The sequence below is a fragment of the Argiope bruennichi genome, chromosome 6 (assembly GCF_947563725.1).
Source record: "Argiope bruennichi chromosome 6, qqArgBrue1.1, whole genome shotgun sequence".
NCBI classification, from domain to species: Eukaryota; Metazoa; Arthropoda; class Arachnida; order Araneae; family Araneidae; genus Argiope; species Argiope bruennichi.
The window spans coordinates 6,899,498-6,919,594 of record NC_079156.1 but is presented as its reverse complement, the minus strand read 5'-3'; the positions used below and the strand labels follow the sequence as shown (position 1 = coordinate 6,919,594).

The 20,097-nt window shown below is 32.4% G+C and overlaps 1 protein-coding gene across 4 annotated transcripts in view; it reads right to left on the bottom strand.

The window, feature by feature from the left end:
* The window catches only part of LOC129971348 (protein trachealess-like), a 242,393-nt gene that overhangs the window by 25,284 nt on the left and 197,012 nt on the right, over positions 1-20,097 (bottom strand). For 3 of the 4 annotated variants that reach the window (XM_056085022.1, XM_056085025.1, XM_056085024.1), the window contains one exon: positions 13,663-13,889. In XM_056085022.1, the coding sequence (XP_055940997.1) occupies positions 13,663-13,889 (227 nt within the window). Of the gene's footprint in view, positions 1-13,658; positions 13,890-20,097 lie in introns of all 4 variants that reach the window. The other variant, XM_056085023.1, reaches the window with a different exon arrangement.

Sequence of the window (20,097 nt, the reverse complement as noted above, 5' to 3'; positions counted from 1 at the left end):
CCAAAAAGTTGGACCTTCAGATTTTAATGAATATTCAATTTTTAGATCCTTTAAGTTGTATCCGTCTATGAGCGCGATATTTCGAAAAAATAGTTAGCTAAATAGGTAGAATCTGATATGATCTTTACATCAAAATGACAGATTTTTGTAAAAGTTTTAGCATTATCCGTTTACAGCGAAGTCAGCTATACTGTCTATGAGTGATGTGAACGCAGAAACTCAAACCTGGAAGAAGCTATTAGATACAATTTAGCATATAGTTTTGTGACTGATTTGCATATTTATATCAAAATTTGGATCAAATTCGAAAGAAAGGTGATTGTTTGTCTGTATGTATATTCATGCCTATTTGAGTCCCTCATCGATCATTAATCATTACTACATAAATGAAATTCGATTTCCAGAAATTCGAAATTAGATAGCAAGATTTGCATACTCTCAAAAGAGAGGAAATGAACCTGATTCAAAACGAGACGCACCGTCTAAGCAAGAAGGATGAATGCTGTTGCTGCTTTTGTGTGTGCAAATGATAAGAATAAAATGAAATTTTGGAGAGAATAAATAGCTTTTAAATTTTCGACAAATAGTTATAAAGCTGGGCCTCTTCAAAATTTCCATCTCAAACACTTCAAGTGTGACATGGGATATCTGAAAGATCTAAGAAATTGTATATAAGTAGCAAAAGCAATAAAAAAAGCCTTTTTCTTCAAATATTTCTGAATTTTTGAATAAATATATTAAATTTATTTACTTTTTCGTATATAAAGCGAAAGTATTGTGATGGTAAAAAAATTTGAACTCGACATTTTGATAGATTTTCACGTTCCAGACCTCTCAAAGTCCGAAAAAAAAACCCGTTTGGGAGTCTATGAACAAGATACCTAAAAACACTTTGACTAACGAGAATTGGTTTATCGATCCGAGCACAAGGAAAACGATAACTAAAAAAAGCAAAAAGAACAAAGTTCGGTATAAGAATTAAGCATCTAAAATGAACATCCACATAGAATTTTGAACCAAATCCATCTTACCAAATGTCGGTCTGTACTTTCATTGCATGTAAACATATTGATTTAAATAAATGAAATTTGTTATGTGATCTTGTGACTACAATTATAGTTGTATGTTAAATTCTGCTTTCAAAGGTTGGAATAACGTTGGCCAAAATACATGTTCTATTTAATGGCTCCTGTGTATTTAACGATTCATCGTCTAAAAATATCATCAAAAATGACACCGTGTATTAATTCTCACCTAAAATATAAGCTATGTTGTTCGTCAATTCCACGCAATTGATATACAACCGCCGCTTTTCTTTACTGTACTACGAAGCGTACAATTTCCATGAATAAGGATTTCTAAATAAAAATCCGAGCACTTGCACCATTCGTGGCTTTATCTAACGATCTTTATTAGAAAATATGCGAGAATGTTTTGGAGAAATCACTCCCGGTGATTTTATTTAACCGAAATAACTTTCTTTTATTTATCAACTAATGTTTTGTAAAAGAGTACTTTATAAAACGTACAGATCGTGAAGATCTTTTACTGGATACGAGAAATGACCAACGAAAGAGTTTCAAATATTTTGATGTAAGGCGAAATATTTTAGCTTCTTCTCATCTTTCTTTCTTCTAATCTTTTGTCTAATCTTTCTAAGGAATAAATTATTAGTAAGTTTCTATATCTATGTCAACATTCCACCTACCCAAAATTATTAAAATCCCATTAAAAAACTTTTTTTCTTTGGTTGTAATATTTTTGTACTGTAAAAAAAAAGTTTTGATGCGAACTAAAGTCTGGTTGGCAACATTCAGAATTTTATAACATAATTATTAACTTAGGAATTTCATTATATTTTAGATTTGAAACACTATATGCAAAAAGAATACTTCAAAAGTAATATTCTTATTTCCGAATTTTTAAATATATATATATATATATATATATATATATATATATATATATAGAGAGAGAGAGAGAGAGAGAGAGAGAGAGAAAGAGAGACAAGTTATTACAACTATTTGCCTCTGTTAATAAAACTCTTATTTTCTGATGAAATAATTATTAACTCAACAGTCTTGCCCTTCACTCATTTTACGGGAATAAAAGAACAGAACGCTCATTAATTCTATGTACTCTAAATTCTACAACCATAAAATCCTTCTCGCGGAAAATCGCTTTTCTGCTAATCATAGAGTTCTCTTCATTGTTTGAGCTAGCATCTGAAGTCGCACATCATGGTAGGGGGGCGGGAGGGAGGAAAGAGTCGATGGCCACTTCCGATAATATTCCTGCAGATAAACTACACTCTGATGTGCAATCAGAAGTACTTTTACAACACCCCTAACCGTAAACCCCATTTTTCATGCCCAATTAGACAACACCCCTCGAAATGACACTTATTACAGTACCATCGGCAGGTACATCAAAAGTTGCAGAAAAACCTCACAGTAGCATTAATAAATGATAGAAAATTCGGAACAAAATATCAAGAGCACGAGCGCAGGACCTCCAGGTGTTAAATGCGGCCCGCAAAATGCACGGCAACAATTTTTTTTCAGGGTGTTTTTTTTTGTCTAATAATCTCTCGTATTCCTTCTTATCTGTTGTTTAAGCGAGCAACTGACTGAATGAATTAACTGGGAGATGCGCCCAAAGGCTTCAGTTTGAACCGCGCTCCTGATCTGCGAATCGTGTATCAGTGGTCACGGAAAACCCATCAGTTTCTACCCTTGGATTCTCATAACCGTAACAGTTATTTCTTATTTCTTTCTTCTCTTTCTTTTTTTTTCTTTTCGTTATTAGTGCTCACATTTAGATCGTTTTCACCCCCTAACGCAACAGCTTTCTTCTACTGCTTTCCCCTCCCCCCCCACCTTTCCTCGAATGTCTTAATTGATGGAATTTAGTTGCTGTTTGGGTGGTGGGGATTTTATCGCACTTAGCTACCGTCGGTTGATGTTCGGGATTTCAGCTCTTTCTTGTTGCAGTATTGCGTGAGGACTATAAAAGAGCACATGTATCTATCTCTTATAAGAGAATTTTTGGCATAAAAAGCTCCGTTATTTGTTTAATAAGGCTTTTAGACTGAAAATGCCGGAAAGAAAGAATAAGAGAAGTGGTGTCATTTTATTAGTATTATTCCTCTATTATGAATATTATTGGTTGGTTGCTAAAAAACAGCATGAAAACTTTTTAAAGTTTGATGAAAGCTTCGAGAATTTATTTATATGGGAGCTGACAGCATTTTTATTTCCCTTTAACTTCCATTGTATTTTTTATATTTTTAAAAATTTGATTTGAAACTTTTCAAGTGTTAAATTTTTACAAGTTTGAAAATTTTACTAGGTAGACTTCCATTTGTAGATATTTCCCCTTATTTTTTTTTCTTTCTTTTTCTGACTTTTGCTCCTTTTTTCCGTCACTTAGTCACAAAGTCTTCTGGAAAAGAAAAAAAAATCAGCATGTCGTTTTTTGTCTCGATGCATAAAGGAAATCACATTTCGTTCTTTGCTCGAAACGTGACGTTTATAGTGCAATGATTTTTTTTTCTTCTAAATTCTAACTAGGAGTTCCTCAATTAAAAAAAGGTAAGATTATAAGGAATTTAAACACAGTGTTGCCAGGTAGTTTGAACTCGCATTTAAAAAATGTTACTGTTCTTGAAAAGAAAAGACCGCGAAGAAAAATGTCACATCAATGCACAGAATTGAATCATCTTTTCTTGGGGGAAGAAATTTGCGCTTGCTTATCTGTCAGAGCAGTGGCTCTTATTTCAATTTAGTGAAGTGTACCCACTTTTTCTGTAGTTATAGAATTGAAAGAGATGAATGTATTATTGAATATACATGTATACGCTAACGTAATCTATATGCATAAAACGCTGCCATAACGTCATACAAATCGCTGTTATTACTTGCTGTCGAAAGGAGCAGATCTCTAGCAGAATGTTTCAAACTGCTTTATTGAATGGCTTTATAGATGGATTGAATTCTGCGCTTTGCTTAGGTAATTGGAGGTGGAAAATATTATTAGAAATGTTCTGGAAAGGGTTCGTTGTGTTACCAAAAAGTCCATTCAATTAGAGGAAAGAAGAGATGTAAAAGAAATCAAGAAATAACTTTCAAACAATAATAGGCTTAATAGAGGCAACAGCAACAACAACAACAAAAAAAAAAAAGGCTTAATCGTCTTCAGATGGGTAATCACTATGTTAGTTGATGCTCATATCTTCCAAAACAATTCTCTTACAAAAAATGGTCTTTATATTATCTTAAGACTCAAAAACTTATCTTTTAAATGATATAAATGTCATTTCCTTACAATGTTTTTTTTTTCAGTTTTGATAATATTTCTAATTCAATGTGGTATACAATGGATCTGATACAATATTTTGAGGGAATTCAAATTTATCCATCAAAGCATTCAATCGCGCGCTTTTGGCAATCATTTATTCTGTAGTAGATAAAATAAACACTTTACAAAATGAAAACTTCTTTTTTATTTTGTAATATACTCATATTTTAACTTGCAGTAAAAGAATTCAATTGAATTCATGCTTATCATATAACAAGGTGATTTAAAAAATGATGCATCCGATATGAATCGTTTAACAGATTAAAAAAACAATAATCTGGACGATCATGTTGGTCGCCAAAGACGGCTAGTTGATATAATTTTTAATGCTCTTCATTTTTTTGCGACAAACTTATAGTTCTTTCATGGATCACGAGACAATTTTTAAATTTTAATAGCTACAGAAAATTAAGCTCATAATGACTAAAGCAACAACATTATCGTAAATACTGTTTTTTCTTCCAAATTATGGAAATGTTAATTTATTTTGCATTAATTCGTTCTGTTTGGCAATAGCTTTAAGCTTTTTTACCGTTTGAATTTTTGTAAGTACTTCCGAAATTTTTTTCATTACTATTTAATTTTTTTTTTTTTTTTTTTTTTTTACATATGAATTATTTCGAATAAAGATAAAAACAATGTTATCTTCTCAAAAATAATGTTTTTATCACTGCTTTTATTTGATTATTTGATTAATTAACTCAACAACTTAAATATATCAAATTAGGTATGGGGTTTTGTGACTACAATTGTAGTTTTTGTTTTAATCCGTTGGGAAAAACGCGTTTAAAACATATATTCGATTTTCAGATACTATTAACCGCATGCCAGTGATTAATTACCAAAAAACTCGCCAAGGATGACACGATAGATTAAGAAAAATGAGCCAATTTACGCCAAACCTTAATATTTTTAAAATCTAGATTGTCGGTCTTCATTATGTTTTAAGCCAAACGCCTTAAAGTGTTGATTTGTATATGCATGTCTTCCGGAACCACTGTTCGAGTACACAATGATCTATATGAATGGAATATGGTATATGGCCTTTTTATTAAAACTGTACATCTGTATCAAATTGAGGAATGGGAAGACTGTCTCAAATTCAATATACAACACACCGTATAGAAATAGGCTATGAAAATATGGTGGGGAAATTATGCTTCTAAGCGGAAAGCTACGTTAACGATTCATAAAATAAAGTAATATTCTTATAGCAAAAGTAGTTTATTACTTATCATTTTTTGTGAATATTAATTAATATAAAATTGAGAATGGCAAATGACATCACTATTTTGGTATTTTCATTAAAAAATTATTTCGAGCTATTCATTGATAATTATAACAACTTTCAGAATGGGCGATTGAGTTTAAGCTGGATCTTTCTATTACCCGCTTGTTTGAGTTTTATAAAGAAAAAAACTAATTCAACCACTGCCTAAATTACAATTTACTAATTCGCTGCTACTAGTTGCTCAGGGGTGTGAGGGGAAATTCTTCTCCTTCCATCAGTGACGTCACGTCTTCATTTCCGGCCTTTCCCTCATACAATTTCCGGCACGGCCCGTGACTCGAGTGTCTAAAAAAAGCCAAGTGAAAATAAGCTTCGTACCACCAGCTCAATTTACTTCATTGCTAATTGACGGCCCCACTTTAACTGCAACCACTTGCTGAGTTCAGCAGTGAAGAAAAGATGCAGGAGACGGAACGTGGCAGAGAAGCAGCATTGAAAGGTCAGGGGAGGAAATTCTATCAGTTGTCTAAGGGAAAATATTGGGTAAATTGAGTTTGACTTCTTTACTTTCCTCTCGCTTTGAGTAATCTGATTAAATAAAGAAGAACAAGAATCTTTAGAGGGGGGGAAGCAAGTGATTCTAATTGCGTTAAATTGCTAATACACTCCCCCCCCGCTGCGATAGGTTTACAACGCTGAAGAGACTTTAATATTTCAGTTTTAAATCAGTTTCATAGAAAGATATTAATTTAAAGATGTCGTTACAGGGAATAGATTATTTTTAAAGTTTTAATAAAAATATAACAATTGTGTCAAGAGAGAATATTTTATTCTATCAATAAAATATTAAAACAACGTTCAGTTTCAAATGAACAGCCTATAAAAGAAAAGTTTTTAATATTTGTGATTTTAGGACATTAAATTATTAATATAATAATAAACTATAATAATTTGTGATAAAGATGATTATTATTAATTTACATATTATAGTTTATTCTTATATAATCAATATAATATTAAATTGATAATAATTTGTAATATCATAATTCGTTAAATAATTAATCAGACATGATATTGATTAAAGTACTAATTTGCAATTCATTTCTCTTACGGAACAATTTGAATAAAAGTTTTACTGTTCGCTATAAGAGCCAAAATTGTTGAAGCATTGGTTTCACAATATGTTAATAATTTCTGATAAATTCATTCAAAGAGCAATTTGATTTATAGGACATACTAAAAGGTGAAATATTCCATAATGAACATTAATGTTCCACAAATCCTAATGAGCCATATGAGAGAGTAAAACCAATATAGATCACCATTGTAAAGTCATTCTTCCCCACCATAATAATTGAGAGAATACAATCTCTTTTTCTGTTCAAGTAATGTTGATACACATAGAAGATAAGAGGCCATGTAAAAAAGCATATCTCATAGATAAGGCAAGTGATTACGTAAGGGATGAATTTTAGAAGAGATGTGCGTGTGCGTGTGCAAGAATCGTTGCTCATTTAAAGTAATAAGATTTAATGAGAGAGTGTAGGAAACTAGAAGGAAGAGAAGTGAAATAGCACTTTCTCCCTTAGTCAGAGACTTATCATTGTTAATGCTGAAGGCGTAATCAATGCCATAATATAGTTAATATTTAGCGAAATAAATTCTGAATTTTGAGCTTTTATTTTTTATAATATTGCATATTTATTCCAGTTTTAATCACAGAAAATATTAATATAATTTATATCTTTGTGATGATAAAATAAATTGTTCCTAAAAATTAAAACCATTTTGTGCAACATTTCAGGATTAAAATTTATTATTAAAAGATTTGGGCAATTTATTTTGTACTAAATTGTAAATGACCAAAGAATAACTCAACATAAATCTTGAAAGTTTTTCTGAACCAGTTAAGAATTCTAAGGTGGTCACCTCTACTATCGCCGAAGTTAAATGCAGCCGATCGTTGCCAGAGCTTCTTCCGTCATAATTAGTGATGTGAAGTCTGTAGCCATTAGCAGCGAGATTGTGACAACCCTACCTTCATGAACGTGGGCGCAGTGCCTGACTTCTCCTCAATCTTGCTACAGGTTTAAACTAAGAAGTGGTTGAAAGAAAATTCCAATTAAATTTGGAATAGAAAAGTAATTAACAGATGAAGAAACTTTTTTTTTCAAACAATTGCTAGTAAACAGAGAATAATCGAATCTGAAGGTCGCCTTGAATTTAATCAAGGCTATATTATAAATTTCATCTGCTTTGCTCGTTACAAGTTTAAGATTTTGTTTTAGCAGATGGATATACAGATATAATTATTTTATTTATTTATTTGTTCTGGATTATCGAACACTTGAAAAATTGCGAAAAGATGGAGATCGAAATGGAATTACGTATACAGATTATTCTTTTTAACATTCGTAATGATATAAATGGTTTGTGGATTTTTTTTTTTAGAGAAAGCGCTATGGGACTGTAGTTAATCAAATATTTTGATAAAGGACTAATAATTCTTACACAGTTTTAAAGGAAATGTCAAAATATCTTAACTACATTTTAAAAGAAGGAACTTGTTGAATTACAGTTTACTATTATACCAAAAGTTACTCAGATTGGACTAGAAATTATTGATCGAATTGAACCAATCAAGAAAACTGTAGAAGAGGAAGAAGAAAATTGCAATAATAACAATATATATGTTATGGTAAATGCGATTTATCTAGTGTTTGTGTATAATTACCGGTGATTATTTCATAATCATCAATTAACCATTTGGTGATTATGAATGATCACCGGTAATCATACATAATCACCAGTTTATTATAATTACCACAACATATATGCATTTTGACAACACCTAATACAGTACCTTTTTTTAATAAAGAAAACGAAGGAAGATTTAAGAAAATGCATTCGTTATTTCTATCTGTGGTTGGCCATTTTCAATCCGATTGGACTCAATCATAAGACTTTTATTCATTACGATAAATTAGAATTATACTTTCAGCTTGATAATAACGTATCAAAATACAGTTCACAACTTATGTATTTAGAATTCATTGTAAAGTGAATTTGAAGTTAAATAAATTTGAATTCGCCTATTAGAATTTCTTATTAACAATGCTAAAATATCGTCTTTAATTCGAAAATAGTAAGAAATCAAACCTCTGTTAGTAATTTTTTAATTCTTTTGAAAATTTAATTCTTTTGAAAAATTAAATTAAAATTTAATTCGTTCGATTTATTAACATTTGAAATTAAAAAAAATAATGCAATTGTTGATTTTTTAATCCGAAATCAAAACTCAAAACTGCAAACTATTGTTTGCATTTCTGAATTTTATTTTCGTATGTTAAATATATCTTTATCTTTTAATAATCGCCAATGAATAATTTTTTAATGTTCTTAATTTACGCGGGCACTCCACTGTTGCACAACAGGTTCAATAAAAAAAAAAGTAAATGAAAATGTCTCACGTTTTTAAAAATTGCAATTGAAACTTTATACGATTACTCACTTTTATTATATATTATTTCTGCATTCAAAATAACATATGCTATTTATTTCGAGGGAAATTATTTTAAGCAAGCAATTATTTTCAGAATGGTTTTATTACAAATTTTTTATAATAATAATAATTATTATTATCAAAATTACTTGAAATTAATTTTATAATATTTATAATGGATATAAAATATTAATCGTTAATGCCCAGTTTTTTAGTTCAAATTTTGTAATTTCCATCCCCCCCCCCTCTTGCTGGGCTTGTTTTTAAAGACCTTTCGATTGACGCAGTTTTCTATAGTGGTAACATCTTTTTTTATATTGGGAGATGGGTAGGTGCATGAACCTTTTTACCTGTTAACAAAATTTGCATACAGGAGGATCTATTAACCTCCAGAGAGTGGTTGCTCCCCTCTAAGTTACTTTGGGTAAATATCTTCCAAGAGTTCCGCAATCAACAGAAGAAAGGAAAGAGCCTATCGCCGGTGTCACTTACACTGGGGCTAATTGTGTTTGGGGGGATTGCGGGGGATTGGATTACGGTCCACCTTACCCACCGCTGATCCTGATAGGATTTGCATTTGATTTCGCTCAAGGGTAGTTAAGGATTGGGGATCGATTCGGAGAGATTGGGGGGGGGGGATAGAATGAGATTTTTTCACCCGTAAAGGAAATTTATACTAGCTGAAGTCAATTCTCTGAAGTCTGTAAGTGACAGACAGTGAAAGAAGGAAGAATATGTTGACATGCATTTGATGCATAGAATAACAGGCGTATTATGTATTTTATGCATCAGATTAGCATTCAACATTACAAACGGTGAACGCAATTTTCTTACTTCCTTTTATATGATTCGTATCAAAAGCAAATATTATAGTCGTCAAAAAAATTCGAATGTTAGATTTTGATGAATCTACATGTTGTGGAATTCCGTGAATCTTAAATAATAACTTGGGACGATACATGTCCATGAGAACAGTAATTCAACGACCGGAGAAATTCGGTTTCTAATTTATTAATTGTGTGGATATGTTAATTAAAAAGAAGAAAAAAAACAAGTAACACAACAAATAAGGCCTAATATAGCTAATGAAAATTATGTAGTAGAATTTCAGCTTCGATTCAAAAAATCGCGGGTCCGAGACTCTCTTTTACCAAGAGCTGTTCTATAAGAAAGTTTGGCGCTTATTAAATTAATTTTAATACTTGTGTGGAATGAAAATTTAAAGAATGGAAAACTAGTGAGTGGCACGGATATAGACATCCATTCCACAGGAGTTCGAACGCAGTTTCAAAATTTTTTTTTTCCTACGATAACGGACGACAGCGAAACCACGCTGTGAGGGAAATCTGTTAAAGGAAATACAACTATAAAAATACTCGAAAAAATTGAAAAGAAAAGAAGATGAAAGTTTTTGGAATAAAATAAAATTACGTTAAAAAGGAACACAAGAAAGGATCACGCCAAGAACAAGAAATCTGGTAGGAAAGAACAACTAAAAATGTTTTCTAATCCAGGCTGGGCCAGCTCATGCCCAGGAACCATCTTCTAGGAAGATTCCCGCGGACTGCGGATTTTATATTTATCTATCTTCTTCAAAAGAGAAGAGAGAGAGAGAGAAGAAATGGCGCGTGTTGGTTCTCCGATCACGTCCACTGGTGTCTCACTTGATGGCTCATACTGTTGAGGCTGGACCTGAATTAACGATTGGACGCCAATGGACGATTTTGTTAGTTTTGGTCGCGGCTCTTTTTATACTTATTTGACTTTTGATAGTGGGTGCAACTGGGTTGCCACAAGCAGAGATTTAACGCTGCCTCTGGCGAGGTCAAAGTTTATTCAATTTGTGTATATTCTGATTTGCTTGTAAAAGAAAATAAATCAATATTCAATAAATAAAACTGATTTTTTGTTTATAAAAGGAATAAAGCTATAGAAACTAAGAGGAAATTCGGAAAGAGGAGAAGCAAAGAAAGTTTGGTATTTGATCAAGCCTTTTAAAAAATTAAAAAAAAAAAATTTCCAGTTTCCAGTAAGTATTTAAATATAATTCTCATCACTTATCATCAATAGGTAAGTGAAAAGCAAAGGAAGATATCTTTTTAAAAATATCTAGGTACTGTATTAAAAGTGATTTCATTTTTTTTATGTATAATAGATTTTATGGAAAATTAGTTCATCTTACATCAACATTGGCTCGAAATATTTTTGCTTTTGCATAGAAAATTATATCGTTCTTTTTACTATACTTTATTTGACAATAAATATAATTACTTCTTAATCGTGATTATTTTAAGATGAAATAACCAGTCTAATCTTTTCATTCATTTTTTTTAATTGGTTAATAATCCAGTCAAATTGTCTTGAAAAATAATAAAATGCGTAAAAAAAATACATTACAGCTATTTTTCTGGTTTAACTCGTTGAGATGGTTATCCAAAACAGGCCTGTTGGTTTACAGAATGATGTATAAAAGGTGGGGGAGTTTAAATACCGGTTTTTCGCGTTTAAATATAAATCTATTGGCCTGAATTATTGAAATGCTATAGTTATTAAATAAAACTATATAATTAATCATAGGTTCTAATAGTAATTTAATTGCAAGAAGAATAAGATTAAAAAAATTCAAATATGGTGAAATATTTTTGCTGGATATTTCTTTCTATATAGAAATGGAATTTCCATGCGGAATTTCAAAATTTTTACTCACATTTTAAAAAAATATATATAAAATCATTTTTCAAATTAGCAGCTTTTTAAAATTTATTCCTAATGTAATTATGCTTTTAATACGGTCTGTGATTTATTATTGAGTTCTTTTTTGTACCTATAACATCTTATTTTAATACTTTCCTCAAAGAGTAATCGAATTTATTTAAACGCGACACAACGGTGTTAAAACTCTTACTTCTTTCAATCCCTTATCCGACAACATATTTGGGTGCAAACTTAGAGGACTGGGAAGCTTACTGGACTAGAGAAAGAATTTAAGAAATCCTTTTCTAAAAGATTTATTTTATTTTTTATTTGTTAATTCTATTCAATTTAAATATATTTATACTGGCTATGTCCGCGAATTTAGGAGCATGCACTGAAAAGGTGCTCATGAAATTTCCTTTATTTTTAAGTCCTAAATATCCAAGGACCTGCTATGAAGGTCATCGTCCTATTTTGACGGGCACAAATAAATGCAAATTAACAGATTTTAGTGTTCCTTTAAAATTTTTAAATGATGAAACAAAAATCTATATTGCACATGAATCTACTAAAGTCATTTACGCGCAGAAGTTCATAACGCTGCAAGTGTGCAATGACAAATATTTTGGCGACTTTGGAGCCTTATGTGGGATTGCAACCCTACTGAACAATATATTCGCACTCGTAGGGATGTACATCTAACCGTAAGGGCAGGCCTCTGTCCAGGCAACAAATCGAAGCCAATATTCCAAAGATTTAAGGAACGCGGGAAGAGAGCGAAAGAAAAGGAGGGGAAAGATATTCGAGTTTCCTCTGGGGAGGATTTGATTCCTATTTCCGGTCACATTGACCATTTGAATTTCATTATAAAAGGAAGAAAAAGAAGTCATCAGATCCAGGAAATTGACCCAATATGAAAGTATAAAATCTTGAGTAAACGCCGCCAAACAGATGCTCTGTTTGAATAACTTATTGTACAAATATCTATTACAAAAAAAAAAAAAAAAAAAAAAAAAAAGCTACTGATTGTTGTCACGAAGAAAGCATCAGGTGTATAATTCACCAAGAGAAATAATCCAGATTATGATTTTAATGAAGCTAAAAGAATATGGTGTTTTTAAATAAATTTTAATTTTTAGATAATAATATTTGATACTCTGTCTCTGATCTTAATAACGAAGTTTAATTTTCATGCTCCAACCATAAGCTTTGCAGAAACACGCACACGTACATTCAGGCACTTTTTAAGATATTCCTGTAACTTTTGGCATTCCACTGCCGCTGCTACGAAGACTTTGGGTTGCTTGCGTAATTTAGTCTCCAAACACATAGAATACAGTTTTTAATTCAAACAATATATACAGAGCTTTAGTGAGATCACAACTATTCATTTTGATTGCTATTCGAATTAATAGCATTGCGATTTAAGAAATTTGACCAGCATAGCATTATATGTGTTTAATTAGTTTTTGATTAATAAAGAATGCTGAAGGTTAAAATGTTCTCTCGTCATCTCTTTAAAATCATATGATATTATCGCTTGGTTTAGTTTTGATGCAACATGAGGTTATTTTGGAATGATTACATAATTTTTACTCATAGTTAGATGATTACCGCATCTGATTCGAACCGACATTTCCATACTTCTACACTATATCATCAGTAGGATGTTTAGACATTAATGGCAGATTTACCTTTCAACAGCCCCATATAAATAGGAGACCTTGAGTTTCGAAGCTGAAACTCCCTGGTCCTGAAGCCGGACCGGCAAGTCACCGTTACCTTTCGTTCTACTGTTCAGTTTGAAATATCTTTCACTTCAGATCCATGAGATGAAATTGCAATTAGCCAAATGGGACATAGATGTATAACTTACTCTTGATGGAAGGTCCTTCCTTTCTCCAAGGTGGATCCCCTTCCATAATGAATGCTTTGAGCTTGAGGAAGCTGATGGTGAGTCGAATGATGGAGGCCTTGTCCAGTTGTGTAGTGATGGCCCCTGGAAGGGGCAGCATCTTGGCCAGCTCGTAGAATTCAAAGTTCTCTTTCCCACGGCGGCTCCTTGCGGCGTCTCTTGACTTCTCCTTCCGCATTTCGAGGATGCTGCAAAAAATATTTGATTATGAGCAGACGTGTCGAAAGATAAATATCAGACGGTTTATTTAGCATCAATCATTTATGGGTCAGAACAATAACTCTGAAATGAGTAAAAATGTTTACGAATTATCCAATTTAAATACCATTTTATTGCTCTCCTTTAGTTTAGTTTTGATGTAACACAAGGAATATTTATGAGTCAGAAAAAATACTTTATTGAGTATTACAGAATTGTAGCATCTAATGGAAGCGTTATCGAATACTATATAATGGCGGGATTTAAAACAAAAATAGTAACTAAAAATTATAAAACAATGAGATTTTAACTTGAAATCATTACTGATTATAGAATAAATGGATTCAATAAAAACATCTTTATAGAACCATTATAGAATGGTTGAATGGTTTTAATAAAAAATCATTATTGTGGATTATAATAATTTAATTTTAATGGGTATATTTCATGGTGGTCAAGTTAATACCCCCCCCCCCCCAGAACATATGAATCTTCCATTAATTGGCAACCCATATTCTTATGGTGTGCATTTGAAGTATGACTTACCTGTTGAAACAAAAATGATGCTATGGCACTTATTCAGACTTCTTTCAAATGCAAATGTTAAACAGGTATTAAAGGGTTTTTAATCGCATATTTCATAGTTGTCATATTCCAAAGTCCCCAGATTTTTATAGGAAATCAAAGTTGTGGACCTGATCATACGATCAACATAACTTTTGCATTCTTTGAGTTATCATATTAGTTTATAATTGCTTTATTTCATAATCAATCATTTATTTTGTATTGCCGATTCCAAAACATTTGTCTTTATTTTTGTCTCATTTTGTCATTAAAATTTAGCACGTCCTTTTGAATTTTAGTTTAGTTATATTAACGTCCCGTTTTAAAGTAACACTAGAGCAATTTTGGGATGGACATCGTCATTTTGAACTGAGGTCAGATGACGATGATGACACCTCAGCTGGCACCTCCTAGCCAAACTTCCACACCATACCAAGGGGGAAGGACGTTTGGCCCCGACGGATTTAACGGGCACTAGAGTCACTGACACGACGATTCTTCGGTGGAATCAGGTCCCGCACCTGAAACCTTCCGGCTCCGAAGTCGAAACCTTATCACGAGACAACCGTGGCCCTTCGTTCTTTTTGGAATTCTTCTCTTGCTTAGTCAAACTTGTGATCTCTTGCCTTTCTTATTTTTTACTCAATCCATCAAAGATTCACAGCACAATATTCTTACAACAGTGATTAACTAGGAAGTTGCAAACCCTAGTAGCAGACAAATAATGTACAATATTGTAGCACATTGATCAATAGGCACAATGTTGTATAATATTATTGAACATTGGTTATTATCATAGAGTATTATCCAGTACTGTGTTATCTGGGAGCTTAACAATCAAATGAAATAAATCTTTCCATTATTCAATTCATTCTCTTAAACTAACCCCCAAAAATCGTAAACTACCCTGTAGAACTTAGTTTCAGTCTAGAGTTAAGATCTTGCAAGCATTCTCTCATCGATTTCTATTGACGACCAGAAAAGCGTTCCTTTTTCAAAAGGAGAAGAGAGGGAGACGGAAAAGAGGGGGAGGGGGCTGACTCCTCGATTTTAACCGGAAAACGTGCCTGGAATTCTACACTTCCGAAAACCGCTTCCCTTATTTATTTGCTTTTAGTTTTCATCTACGTGTTTCCAACCTCCGCAGGGTAAGAGCATCGGGCCACGCAGCGCACACAAAAGGTCGCGACAATGCCACTCCAAGATAGACTCCGGCAAATGTGAAATATATAATGTCCTCGTGTCCCTTTTTTTTTTCTGCCGCTCGTCCCACCAGTCCCTTGGAGTCAAATGGGATTTGCGAGGACTTGGCGAGAGAGGTGCGTTCGGAGAATCTCCGGAATGGTGATGGGGAAAAAATGAAAAACTGCTGTTGAGTGGAAGGAAATTTAAATAAGCTCAATTTTGGCAGAAGGTAATTTTGGAACAGCAAATAGCTTAGGTAATTGATTTTTAGTGTCAGATATAATGGATCCTTTTCACTCTGAAAGTTTTGAAAAAGCCTTTGATGTTGTTGTTGTCTGTGGCACTTGTCATAAACAAGCTTGTTGACGAAGTCAGCGATTTTAAGCCGAGTTTTGTAGTCTCTTGCTTCGATAGCGCCATCTAGGGCCAAGAGTATATCTTAGCTACTCATGCGTCACTGCCCTTTTCAAGGGGCGGACTTCGCTCATACATTTCATTCACTCATCCAAGAGATCATAATTTAGACCTGAATCAGAGAATGATTACCTCTAATCCAGTACCCCTAGTGGTATTGTCTCGATTTGGAGGACTTTGTGACTACGGCAGATTTATATATGTAACAGCCACCATGTACACGGAGTCTTCTGCCCCGGAGTTCGAATTCACAACCCAATGGATGCGAATCCAACAAGCCTTTGCTATGTGAGATATATCAAAAAGCTTCTGTACCGTTGCTTTTAAATGTTTCTTTGAAGTTTTATAATATTTTCTAAATGAATGAATCCATTTCTCAGTAATTAAAGTTTAAAATTTTAGATTCACTACAGCAAAAAATGCCAATGCGCATATAATTTCGTGTTTATAACGGAACCCATTGCGACCAAGCTTTCAAGTTGAATTTTACATTTATTAAAAAGAGTTCTTTCAACATGAAAACTGAAAACGATTGACTCTGCTTATCAGCAAAAGCTTAAATTGGCTGTCCTATGTTTTAAATCTAAGAATGAATGAAAAATATATATTCAAATTTCATAAATAAATATTAAAATAAAACTGATGAACGTGCTAAATGATCTATTTATTACCAATATACCTTGTTTCAGTAAATCTTTACCATGCATAACAAGGGAAGTTTAATGAAACTGTAAAAAGAAAAGGATGAAAAGTGTGAAGAAAAGATTGAACGATAGCTAATAGCAGCGATATAAAAAATACGACATTTTTTACCTTCTTTTCAATTACTTAATCACATAGTCATAGATAAGAAATAGTAGATGATTATTATCACTATTTATAAGACATCTGCATTTATTTACGCCCGTTAAACTGTGATTTTGAAAACAAATATGCCACTTAGAGCAGCAAAATGGTAAAAGAGGTCATGATGGTTCCAGCTCCATTGTGATTAAAGGCAAAATATAAACTTTTTTTACCCATAAATTACGAAAACTCATAGATTAACTGTTTTTACTTGAATGGTTAACAGGTTTAATATTCTATTTACTTAAATCTTAAAATATAAGGTTTCTGGTAAGTGCTTTTATGTTCCTATCAGTTGCATTTTTAAGGATCAAAAGGTTCACTAAATATTACTTGAGGATTTGTAAGCATATCAACTGAACATTAAGGTAACAGCAATCAATTTGAAAGTAATTAATAGCACCTAATCAGGGTGTCAAAAGATCAAATAATAATTATTCAGTAAAAAAAAAAAAAAAAAAAAAAGAGAGAGAGAGAAAGAGAATGGGTATTTTGATTACTTTTAGTGAACAGATAATTTGGTTACGAAATTACTTATAACAGTCTGCATGTATGTTGGATAATTTCAAAGATCATTACTTTCGTAATGTTTTTCACCAAATAATAATGCACAAAATCACAATTCTTTTTATCGTAGTCTTAATAAAGAATAAGTGTAAACTGCTCAGCTGTTTTTAAAACACTTTAGCTTAGAATTATATGACATGTAAATGTGGTTGATACATAAAAAGAAGCACACATTCATCAGAAGGTGGAATTATTCTTCAAGAAAAGCGAGAGTGGTCTCCCGAAAACGTTACCGCATACTCCCTAATGAAAATACTAGACCCTCACCACATTCATCCAGCCAAAAATGTGGAATTTGGTAAGGCATAGAATCCATTACATAATAAGATAGTTACTAAATATTACACTTTGGCTTGAATTTAGCATTTTGACAGAATCCATCGTGTAAACCTTGGCGAGTGTTTTTGGCAATTCATCCCTGGCATGCGGTTAATAGTTTCCGAAAATCGAATTTGAACTTCTACCACGTTTTCCCATCTGATTGATCTGATCACAAAAATTTGACACAAAACTTCAATGACAGACACAAAATCACATGCCGAATTTTATGTATTTAAGTCACTGCGTTTCTGAGTCATCGTGCTTCTATATTTTTGAAGGTGCAGGCAGAAAGATGTTTCACCCCTTGTTGGATTTGGCTCCGAATTTGATAGAGGCCAACTCAATAAATGTTAAACAGGTGTACTGAAGTTCATCCATCTGTCTTCTTTGCTTTGATATTATTATTTTAACTTACAATCAAACAGCCGGACAGAAAGATTTCCTCTGAATACTATATTTTGCTCAAAATTTGACAGAAATCTATGAATTTGGTATAAAGACCGTATAACAAATTTATCGGTCTATCTCAAAGAGTTTTTGAGTTACCTTCGCTACATGATGCCAAAGACATGATAGACATGACGCCAAAAATGTGTTTTTCGAATTCAGAGTGATCTAAAATGTGGAAATACGTCAAAATCTTGGGTTTCTAATTTTTAAACGTTTACAATACTTTCTCTGTGCTTTGTGTGCAAAAAAGTAAAAAGAGGCAAGTCATTACAGAACTTTTTCTGGAAACTTGAATGATTGAAGTTGGTAATAAAGTCGTTTATCTTTTAGGATTAAATTTTTACTCAATAGAACATCAAAAGTTAAAAAGGGGGGGGGGAGAACCCATCAGGAGATTGGGAATTTTCCTTTGAGTGGTTGCAGTTAAAACACACCACCTCAGCATGAACGCCAAAAAGCTAGAAGAAAACTTGCTGAGGAAACTGTTTTAGCATTCGTATGGATCCAAACCTCTCTGTGAAAAAAAAGAAAAGAAAACTTTGTCACGAAAAATAAAAATAAATTGGGGGATAACTTTTTGTCTCTTCTCTCTCTGAATGTCCAAAGTGGCCTTTCAGATGCACCTCACGTCCGAAAGAGGGGTCGAGCTGCTGGAAAGAGGGGGTGAGTAGAAGGAAATCTCTGGACAGGAAACAAAAAAATAATGATGCGGACGATCCTTCAGCCACCACGAAAGGAAAACAGCGCACAATTGACTCCGGGGATTGAAAATGCGCTTCAGCCATTTTTAAACCTGAGAACTTTGAAAAAAATATTTTTTGGGATAATTTTATTCTTGTATTATATTAAGAATCAAAATTTGTAGTGTGGCCACAGTGTTGTATGCGAATACCATTAATTTTAGTAAAAATATTGATTAAACGAAGCTATTTTAACAATCTACAGGCATTTTTATTTTTACTTATATGGGCACAGATGGTTCGATTATGCATGTATATAATAATCAAGCCTACCATTTTAACCTTTTTATATTCTATTTCTTACCCCAGGTATATTCATTGCATCATAACCTATTATAGATTATTTTCACTATTACTAATCTGTTAGATTTGATTATGCAAGGACTAAATCACCATAATCAATGTTTACATGAATGAATGTAGCTATTTCAGAGTTAAAACGTCGTATTTGCGAAATATTTGTTCCAAGTTTGTGTGTTAAGTTTTTCAAATGGAAAAAAATATTTTTCATAATCATGAATTTCTGAATTTCTTCATTTTCTGGATTCATTTCCAACAAATATGAGCAAATGCGGGTCAATGGGTGGGAACAGGTTAACAGGAAAAGTTCAGTCTTTATGGATGAACAAAATCCAAGATATCTTTTTCAGGTGGAGATTTTAACAGAAAAACAAAAAGCTCTTCACCCTCTTTTTAAACGGGAACCACCCCCCTCCCTAAAAAAAACAAGTATTCAGAATCATTTACACCACTTTTAGAACCACATTTTTTATTTTTTTTTTGTCTTACTTTTCCCATTACACATATTGTGATGCTATAGGACAAATTATCTGCATAAAGATTAGAGATTTAACAATTATATTATTTACTTAGGTACCATTAATAGGTCAATAGGAATACTGATACACTTAGTAGTAGGAACGGTTATGCTTATGAAATTTATAAATGATGCTTTAATGATTAAAATGATAATGCTTAAAATCAATAACAACACGATTATTGGTACTGTCAATAGGAATGAATAACTAATCGTATCAATTTCAGTATAGGTACAATTAGTTATTCAGCAGTTGGATGATATTAATGATACAGCATATGTACTAACCCGTAT